This window comes from Silene latifolia, chromosome 9, assembly GCF_048544455.1.
Source record: "Silene latifolia isolate original U9 population chromosome 9, ASM4854445v1, whole genome shotgun sequence".
NCBI classification, from domain to species: Eukaryota; Viridiplantae; Streptophyta; class Magnoliopsida; order Caryophyllales; family Caryophyllaceae; genus Silene; species Silene latifolia.
The window spans coordinates 205,840,586-205,851,865 of record NC_133534.1 but is presented as its reverse complement, the minus strand read 5'-3'; the positions used below and the strand labels follow the sequence as shown (position 1 = coordinate 205,851,865).

Below are 11,280 nucleotides of genomic sequence, written 5' to 3'. Positions count from 1 at the left end.
AATCTGACATGATAATAGGCATGTACGATAATCTATGAAATATGTACGAAGTGTTTCACAAGATAACCATTAATAATCAGGCCGGTGTAATACACACGTGGTGTTTAATAACCTATTATTATACGCACATATTTATCATTCTGTTGGCGTTTTGTCGGCCCTAAAATAATCTTACATGATGCTAAACATTCAAAGTGACATAACATTAATAGCCACTGACAAATCGACATAACCATTAATTAGCAAACTTGGTGTTACTTTTATTGATTTTAAAGTATAGTTCATTACATCATAGCTTGATTTAAAGGAAACTTTATATAATTTAAATAAGATATTATGATAAATCCTATTGATTGCGTAAAATTAAATAAGGTTGCACCAAGTAAATTTAAAACTTATCCCGAACCCTTAAAGCTTAACCAATCAAAGTAGTAAGATGGTTTTACGCAAGTTTTCGGGATATCAAATTTTTTACCCAATTCGTTCATTCAAAGCCTCCTTCAAAAGATGGAGAAGAAGCCTCATTCCCATTAAGAAGCTTAGCCTTAGCCTTAGTAATAAGGTCTAATGTCACGTCAGCCATGACACACAAATTCTTGGTGTCATTCAAATCAAGACCGTCCACGCTTCTTTCACCATTGAGGACATCAAACATAAGGTTACGCACCTCCTTCTCCTTTGTATCTCTCTTCATCTTCACCAATTGTTGGCTCGCCTTCGAGACACGTTGCCTCAAATAACTCTCTTGATCCAACATCTTTTTTCCTTGATCTTCCTCAGAGAGGTTGTTGAATCTCGAGAGCACCCGTCGAGCACCGGTTGAATTTGGCCACACTTCTGGCTTAGCATCATATGGGCTGCATATAATGGCACAAGCATCAACACCACAAAGGGTTGTTAGCTCTTCTATTTTCTTCAACAAACCCTTCTTTCTCTTCTTGAAGGTTGCCTTCCTTGCCGAGTCATTGACCATGAACTCAAGCTTCACCCTACTTCTTGTCATGGTGTTTGTTTTTGGGTGTTTTTGGAAGAGTTCAGGCTAAGGTGTATTTATAAAATTGGGTGTGTGTTGTGGTTTACTGGTTTGTGTAGGTTGTATATGCTTGCAAATCACTTTATGGCTAAAGATGGTAAGAAATAGTATTATACTCCTTATAATTTTGGCATACCTTATTCTTATTATTTGAGACGCTAACTTTATTTTTGATATATTTCGGGATGAAAAGTACAAATAATTGAAATATCTAGAGTATACAGTTTTTTTATAAATTTATTATATTAATATAAGTTTCGTTTTTTTCCCTCAAATGTTAAGTTCTTTTTCAGAATATTAAGTCAAATTATCGCCCCAAAAAACAAAATAGAGCGAGTTCGTCCAATTTCTTGGAATCGTAATGCTTTTCTTCGGCACAAATGTTAACGTTAAAAGAGGGACTTATGCCACACTGTATAAAGTAAGGTTATTTTTTCCTAAAAACATGAAGAAAGTAAGAATGTAGTAGTTCAATTAGCGTTGGCAAACAATGACATGACACGAACCTGAAACGAAATCAACGGGTTTGGGTTGAGGCCTAATGACCCATTTATGTAAGTGGGTGGACACGAATACGACATGATATTTAATTGGTTTAAGTTTGGGTTGAGCTCTTCAAACATGAATACGACATGAATAACCTGTTTACTTAAACTTTTCAAATATAGACATGATACGAAAACACGACACGAACCCGAAATAAAATTAACGGGTTAGGGTTGAGGCTCTATGACCTATTTATGTAAGTGGTTCGACACGAACATGACACGAGATTTAATTGGGTTGGGTTTGAGTTGGAAGGTTTGTGACCCGTTTACATGTGACACGAGCACGAACTCGAGACGACCCGATCTGTTTGCCAGGTGTAAGTTCAATGAATATGTCAAATTAAAAAAAAAATATTGCATTTTCTTAGAGAATTGGAGGGAGTAATATAAACATATAAAGGAAACAATATTCCTTACTCAATTGGTTATATGACAGCACGACATTTCCTACTTCAAATATTTGATGGTGAAGCAAAGTTATCTGGCTGATCACCTTTGCAATCAAGGTTTCTAAAAGAGTAATAAATATTACCATAAGAAGCGGAAAAAAAAGATCTCCCAAAAATGTTACTAATTATATACAAAATTTGAACTTTTCTAATGTTATTTTGGGTGTTCTTTATATTAATTATCATTCAAAATATTAAGACGTGGTGGGTTTATTCAAGACGTTGTATTTTAAAATATGCATGCTGTTATAAAAAATAAATTGAGCCAAAATATCCGTTGAAAAATCCAGTTTTATTACAGTTAATGTATTATATAACTGGTTGTATATACAACTTAGTTAATGTAACTGAGCTTTGTTACAAAGTTGTTGAGCTCTATTAACAAAGTTATTGAGCTATGGTATAAAGTTATTGAGCTTACCAGAATAATTATTAAGCTCAATAACTTCGCAAAATAGCTCAATAACTTGTAAAATAGCTCAACAACTTTGTGTAAGAGCTCAGCAACTTTGAGGCGGTTGTACAATGCTATTATACAACTGGTTGTAGGTTAGTATTTGTGATTTTATTACTCACACAAGATAAATATTGCAATTATTTTTGAGTAACAAATTACTTAAGTTGGTTTTATCAATAAGACATATACAATGATAAAAGAAAAACTTAACTATGAACACGTACTTGTACTTTGAAAATCTAGTAGTTAATAACGATGACGGTTTATAACAATGTCATCTTTCAAGTTTTAACTTTATAAATTATGCTATAATATTTAAATTAAAATAATATAATTATTTCTTTCTTTAGGCAAATGATTACTCGTAATATGAAAAAGGGTCAAGTTTGAATAAAATCTGATAAGATTCAAGTCAACATTCGTATGTTTTATAGTCGATTTAATTTTGGCCCAAATCTATAAAATCTGAAATTCTCAAATCCATGTCCAAAACCTGATGTGAATCTCTCACATGTCCTTTTAGCAATAAAAAGCCATTTTATTAATGCTAAAATATTAATTTTTCAAATTTCTCTACGACTTAAATATTATTCTGAAATATAAGAATACAAATAGTTAAACCTAAAGTTTAATTTATATCAAAGGAAAGTCTTGTAGAGTTCCAATAACGATTAAAAAACTACTTTTCGTAAAGACAAAAGTTAAGGAGAAAAGTCATATCTTGGTTTAAAGAAAATCTGAAATAAAACAAAAGTTAAGGAGAAAAGCCATATCTTAGTTTAAGAAAATCTAAAATAAAACATACTTCCTCTGTACCAATCCAAAGGTAACATGGTAAAAATAGGAGTAACCAAGAAAAGAGGGTAAAAGTGGGGGCAAAAGAGGAAAGAAAGCTTGTATTATTGGGTTGGTGTGTGGGGCACAAGTTGGTATTTATGTAAATATAAGGAGGAAATAAGTGTATTAATGTCAACTTACAGTCCATTTATAGTATGTTACCTTTGGATTAGTACGGACACTTTAGGCAAGTGTTACCTTTGGATTGGTACGGAGAAAGTATGACATAAGTTACTATTCGATTAACTAATTTTTATAACTTACAAGAAAAATAAGAAAGGTGGATATTAGTAGAGATGAGGAAAACTATTAAATTTGTTCGGTTAACCGGTTTTCAAAAACAACTTTTTGTTGATACCAGAATGTAACTGGTTATCTGGTTTTTTATATTCGAAACCGAAACCAAAACCAAAACCTCAGTTAACCGATATCAGTTTCCAACCCAGTTTTGATTTTTTTTAATAAAACTTTTTGGTTCATTCTCTAGCCTACCTTTCTTAACTTCAATTAAAACCATACTTTCAAAAAGTGAATTCAACCAAGGAGTATAAGGATGAAAAAAAGTGAAAACTCGTCTTCTGCTTGTTACGTTGTTAGTTTTCTTTCTATATTTTTTATTTTAAAATAAGCATACAATAAATCAATTCAAAAATTGGCTAACCATTATTATTTTTTCTACCCCAATTCGGAACAAAATTTAATCCAAAAAATAAACTCGGTTAGCCAAACCGAAAAATAACTATTTTTTCGGGTTTTTTTAAACATCGGTTCAGTTTCGGTTTAATTGGTTCAATTTATTTTTTGCTCACTCCTAGATATGAGGATATGATCTAGATCTAGGGCAAAGGATCCTGATTCTTATGTAGACATAGATATGATCAGTCCCAATCCATTTGATCAAAAATGTTTTTATCCTATTGTGACACGTTGAATCTGGATCTAGATTAGAACAGCCATCCATTGTCATCCCCGGAATGTGGATAAATAAAATCACAAATATTTGTGTAAGACCTATGTTTAGATAACACTAACCCAATATGTATGTCCAGACTAATCCATTATTATTATTATTATAATTATAATTATTTTTTTAAATTATTTTTTTTGTGCCTCTATTTATTATTGCAGGTTCAAACCCCTTGCATTAACAAGATCAGTGGTTGCTAATTTCCTCTGGACAACAAGCATTAGAATCACTTTGTGTCGAGGAATTAGGCAGGCACTGTAGATAGCCCTAAAGCAAAGGTGAGAAGGCAACTTGGGTCCAAGCATATTGAAGAGTCTATCACACCCGAAATACTCGAGAGGGGGGGGGGGTGAATTGAGTATTTAAAAATTATGCCTACTTTTTATTTTATATCAAGGTAATTAATTACTTAAAGTTTATTGATTAAACTTTAACTAATTAACTAATTGATTATGAATGTAATGAAATGACTGAAACGAAGGATGCAAAGACACACGATATTTGAAGTGGTTCAGCTTCACACGTCGAAGCCTACGTCCACTATTCTCGATTAATAATTTTAGTACCTTACTCCGGATTACAAAATTATCAACCCAACTCGTATAGTTAACTCTAACTATAACTCGATTTGAATATCACTAGATATTCGATTTGACTATCTTAAGTTACTAAGAAAGCACTTGATTGTTCTTCTAAGTGTTCACACAATTGAACGAGTAAGAAACAATATGAAGTACTATTATCTTATGACGTAATCTTAAAGAAAGATAAGAAATTTGAAGAGCACGACTTTTCGTAAATATTTTCTAAAACAAAACAATAAAACAATTAAGAACTAAACTCAAATATGTTTTGCAAAGTTTTTTGTATTTCGAAAAGCTTAGATAAATGAAGAATGATCAATTGTATTTATAGTAGAAGTGGGTACTAGGGTTTGCACGAAACCCTAGGATGCCGTGAGATAGGCGGCAAGGGTATAAGAGATAAATCTTTATCTCTTCCCTAAATTTAATCCAAGATATTTTAGTTTAACTAAATAAGATAAAAGTAAATCTTATTTAACAAGTAAAACTATATCTTTAAGATGTTAGGATAAGTAAACAAATCAAATCATATATTATGAAGATAGGGAAATATCTTATATAAATATAAGCTAGATTTGATTAGATTGATTACTTAAACACAACCACCTTACACGCCCCAACGGTTTGCAGCTCACGGCTGAAACCCTAGGCCCGTGTCCAATCTTGGATAAAACCTATCTCCTTGGATTAGGGTTAGATTAGATAGACTAGCAATCCCTAGGTAGCATGACGACCCATAAGTCATTTTACTAACCAATAGGAATATGTAATTCACCAATTATAATAACCCATAATTCAACTCTACTATATACACAAAAGATTTCGAAATATGTTTAAAAGAATTTTATCTTTTGAAAAATGATTTTAAAACTATTAAAAACGTGCCTTTAAAATGCTACCTAAAGTTATAGTAGAAACAGCTATAACTTTAAGTTTGGTTAGTAAAGTTATAGGTGAAATAGCTATAATTTTACTTCCCAATATTCTTATCTTAAGATACCGTCATTAGATGAAGACCTATACTAACTAATCTTCCTGGAGATCTTCAGTAAAGGATCTTCTCTTTATCTTGACCAAAAGCTCTTCATCTTGAGATTTGTTAAAGACTTGATCTAGCCTTTTGCTTGAATGATCATCATACTTGAAACTTGTTACAGTTGCTTATGATGCCTTAAGAACTTCTAATGTTATAGCTCAAGCTGCTATAACATGACTTGAATGACGCTTCACAAATCTTCAATGTTATAGCTAAGAGAGCTATAACATTACTTGCTAAACTTGTAAACCTAAGTTAATCTAACAAAGACTTGAACAAACAATTACAAGCAAGAGTATATAAAATAAAGCATACACTTGTCATTATCAAAACTTAATCATATATCTATATGGTCCAACAAATTCCCCCTTTTTGATGATGACAAGTCTCTTAGGATTTGTGACTAAGTGTAAGTTCCCCCTCAACATAATACTATAAAAAGTCATAGACAGTTGAACGCAAGAACAATCACTTATATACAAAGTATAGCTTCTAAGGACCTTAAGAGATTAAAGATTCCGACAAGGAGCAAGCTTAGGCAAATACTTAAGTCACGAAGATTTCTTCCCCCTCTTGACATCATCGAAAAGACGAGAAAAGACATAAAACAACTAGAATAATATTAGTCGAGACACAATGTAAGCATGCAACGAGATATTAGAAAATGAGAAAGTAATCTACATTAACATGCCAAAATAGAAAATAAGCATACTACAAACCATATTAGTCTAATTGCCAACTGGGCCGAATGAGAACAAGAGTTTTAAGCCAAATGGGCCGAATGAGAAGTAAGCCAAAATGGGCCGAGTTAGACAATTATTCAAAATATAAAGTCTAACAAAAGAAAAGGCAAGGAAAAGAGGAGGACGGGTTTAAGGAATGTCACGTTTCACGACATTTGGGTTGACATAACCGGGACGGGTCCTAAACTCAAGAGAGTCGAGACGATCAAAGCATGAACGGACGTGATTAGCTTGAGCCGTGAGACACCGCTCAAAATTAAGCACCTTCATTGACAAGGCTTGAGTAGCCTCGTACACAACCCGCATATCCTCATGCATAGCCTTCCCTTCCTTCCACAAAGCCCCACCTTGACTAGCCAAATTAGCCAATGAACTAGAATGACGAACACACTCCTTTGCCGCCCTAGCCGCATCCTTAGCCATAGCATCTACTCGTGCTTCAAGACCATGTAAATAAGATAAGACTTCACCATGATCCGAACCCTTCGAACCCGAAGCCTCACCCTTGTCCTTTCCCAAACCCGAGACCAATTCCACAACCATCTTATTTTGTGCATCCAATTTCTCACAAATACTTGCCATAAACACTTCCAATTTTTGTTCAATAACCGAGACCACATCAGACGATTTCTCCACCACATTCCCTTTTGACAAAAACACCAAGTCGGGTCCAATAGCACCGACTTTCATCAATTTAAGATGAGTGTCACACATCTCATCTTTCACCTTTACACCATAACTAGAAATCCAAATCACCCCTTTTTGTTCCAAAAGCCGAGAGACCCACATGCCATAAGGCAAATCCAAAGTTGTATAAAATTTTTCCTCAGTGACACAAACACTAGTTTGAATGATTTTATGAAACACAAGACGAGGAAGACTAACTTTGGTTCCCTCGAGCCACCTAGACAACAACAACATCTCATAGCTAGACAACTTATCACGACCACCACTTCTCGGAACAACCGTGTTCCAAATGAAATTGAGAAAGAATTTCAATTTTGGGGTAAACGACCCCGCAAGCATGTTACTCGACCCCGTAGCATCAACATCAAACGACTTCTTAATTTTAAGCTTCTCTTCCTCCGTCACATCTCCCCATTCCGCACTCGGATTTATTTCGATCCCATCATCGTGGACCGAAAAAGCAGTACAAAAATCGTCAAGGAGATTTTGACTTCGGTATCATTCACCACCGCATGCAACACATTATTTTTGACAGAGACAGAAGAATAAAATTGGATTACCTCTATAGGATAAACCGGACCAACAAAGGAACAAACTTTCTTCCATTCTTGAAAATTCAAGAAATCCTTAAAGAATTGCAAGGCTTCGATTTTTCCATACCACTTTTCGGAATAGAGACGACCACCATGAATACCGTACCTCATAACATTGTTGACACGGGTTCTTTCATCCGCGGTGAGTCGAAGCGTATCAAGCACCTTTGATGTTGCATTCGGCATATATTCCCGAAACATTGTCCTTTGGGGACCTTCTTGAGTAGCTACAACCTCAGTCTCTTCCACCGAGTCTTCAAACCCCATGGCCTTCTTTTTCCCTTTATTCAACTTCCGTCTTTTCCCTTCTAAGTTAGGATCAACCCGGTTATGATCGGGATTAGTTGGTTTTTGGTTTGATGAAGGTGAGGGAGTTTTGATAGGGACATAGGTTTTAGTGCATGAAGGTTTGGAGGACCCGGTCCGAGTTGTGGACCGAGTTGAGGGCGAGTGAAAACGGGTTGAGGGAGGAGTCATGATGGTGAAAGGATTTTGGAGGTTGAGTGTGTAGAAAAGTCTAAAAAGTGATCTTTGGGTTTTGTGTTTGTGATGGTGATGGTGACGGTAGGAGGGAGTATTTATGGGAGTTGGAATCTTATTATGGTAATAGAGATTTAAGGGAAGTAGGATAGTGGAGGTGGCGTGTGGAGAGGAGTTAGGTAAATTTCTTTTTTTTTTGTTTTATTAAAAGATTTACCAAAAGATAGACAAGTGGTTAGGGTAAAAGATATGGTAAGATATATAAGGATAAAGTAAGATATGGTAAGAGATAAACTTATGGAAATTTCGGTTTTGGCAAGAAAAACGAGCAGTTGGTTACGACTCTTGGCTCATAATAAACTTAAAATATATATGACTAGAAAATGGAATATTCTCATAATATAATATAAAGTTGACATAAATAAAAGTGCAACTAAAAATACGGACACAAATCATACAATCTCACAAATCTAGTCATCATATAGAGAATAAAATTTTTGTGACAAGTTTAGTTGCCACCAATTAAACCAATTTCCAATCGTAAAATCTCAAAACGTTCTCTAGCCAATGCTTTGGTAAAAATGTCACCCATTGTTTTTACTCGTACTACAAAATTCCAGTCTTATGTTGCCCTTATCTACATGATCCCGTAGAAAATGGTGTCTAATGTCTATATGCTTAGTTCGTGAGTGCTGTGCAGGATTTTTAGAGATAATTATAGCACTTGTGTTGTCACATAGAATAGGTATACACCCAACATTAACACCATAATCACATAGTTGTTGCTTAAGCCATAAAAGTTGAGAACATACCAGTCCAAAGAAGAAATGTATTCGTTCCAAAAGAGATAATGCAACGGAATTTTGCTTCTTGGATCCCCACGTGATGATACATGGTCCAACAAATGTGGCTATGCTAAGTACTTTTTCTGTCAAGTGAACATCCTGCATAATCTGCATCTGAATACCCTATGAGATCGAAATTACACTCAAGAGGATACCACAGATATAATTTAGATGTACCAATCAAATACTTCAAGATTCTCTTAACTGCAATCATGTGCGATTCTTTAGGGCACGATTGAAATCGAGCACAAACGCATACACTAAACATAATATCCGGACGACTAGCAGTTAAATAAAGAAGTGAGCCAATCATACCTCGATAAGTCGTCTCATCGACAGACTTACCATTTTCATCCAAGGTCAACTTCTTCTCAGTACCCATAGAAGTTGGCTTAGAATTAGAATTTTCCATACCGAATTTCTTGATTAGCTCCTTGATGTATTTTTGTTGGTGTATCATAATCCCTTCAGGAGTTTGTTGGATTTGGAGTCCAAGGAAGAACTTGAGTTCTCCCATCATGCTCATCTCGAATTCTGAGGTCATTAAATCTGAAAAATACTTGCATAGACGATTATTAGTTGAACCAAAAATAATATCGTCAACATAAATTTGTACGACTAATAAATCGGAAATCTCGGTTTTTCAGAATAGGGTTTTGTCGAACAATCCTCTTTTAAAACCACTTTCTAGAAGATATTTTGACAATCTGTCGTACCACGATCTCGGAGCTTGTTTCAAACCATACAAAACTTTATCCAATTTGAAAACGTGGTTTTGAAACTTGCTATCGAGAAATCCTGGGGGTTGTTCAACAAAAACCTCCTCATTCAAATAACCGTTAAGAAAAGCTGTTTTAACGTCCATTTGAAAAAGTTTTATTCCTTTATGAGCGAAGAAATGCTATTAATAATCTAATAGCCTCAAGTCTGCTCTGACGCGAAGGTCTCATCGTAGTCAATTCCTTCTTGTTGATTATACCCTTGTACAACCAATCTAGCTTTGTTTCGAACAATAACTCCTGTATCGTCCAGCTTGTTTCTAAACACCCATCTCGTACCGATGACCGTTCGATCTTTGGGTCTTGGAACCAAATGCCACACTTTGTTTCGTTCGAACTGTTGAAGTTCTTCTTGCATAGCAACGATCCAATTTGGTTCGGCAAGTGCTTCTTTGATATTTGTTGGCTCAATGGTTGACAAAAAGGAGTAGAAAGAGCAAAAGTTGTTAAGTCTTCTCCGAGTTCGAACGCCTTCATTCAAACTTTCTAGGATGGTTTCCATTGGATGGGAATCCTTATATTTCCATTTCTTAGAAGTGCGAGGCACATCTTCATCTGAACTCGTCTCGCCTTCTTCGAATGATTGGGGTTCAAGCCTTGTTCCCCCTGAATCTAAGTCCGGGGTTATAACGAATCGATTATAACTTTGGACTTAGTTTGTTGATTAAGTTGAAGTTATAGCTTCATCGGTTATAACTTTATCTTCCAATTGCTTGGATTGAGAAGAGGTTTTAGTATCATCAACTAAACTCTCAGTACTCTTTCCTTTATCATTCGAAGGGGTTCCTTGTTCATCATTTGTGACCTCAATTTCTTTATCTTCCTCATCCAATTCCGGAAGTTCATCCCTGGATAATCGGAAATCAGGTTCGTTCAAATCTTCTTCCTTATCCTGTTCAGCTTTGTCAAACATATTATTCTCATCAAAAACAACATGAACACTTTCTTCGATGCATAAGGTTCTTTTATTAAAAACCTTATATGCTTTACTATGATTAGAATAACCGACAAATACCGCTTTGTCACTTCTGGGATCGAATTTGCTTAATCTATTTTTGCCATTATTATGGACGAAACATTTACTCCCGAAGCAACGTAGATGTGAAATGTTAGGTTTACGTCCCCTAAGAAGCTCATAAGGAGTCTTCTTGAGAATAGGTCTAATCAAAGCTCGATTATGAACATAGCATGCAAGATTAATAGCTTGACCCCCGAGAAATTTCGAGGTAGGCCACTACACAG

At 34.9% G+C, this 11,280-nt stretch overlaps 1 protein-coding gene across 1 annotated transcript; it reads right to left on the bottom strand.

The window, feature by feature from the left end:
• Positions 1-484: 484 nt before the first annotated feature.
• Positions 485-1,003, bottom strand: LOC141602147 (agamous-like MADS-box protein AGL80). The gene has a single exon (XM_074422457.1). It carries the CDS (start codon positions 1,001-1,003, stop codon positions 485-487), a length of 519 nt encoding a protein of 172 aa, XP_074278558.1.
• Between the last annotated feature and the right edge of the window lie 10,277 nt (positions 1,004-11,280).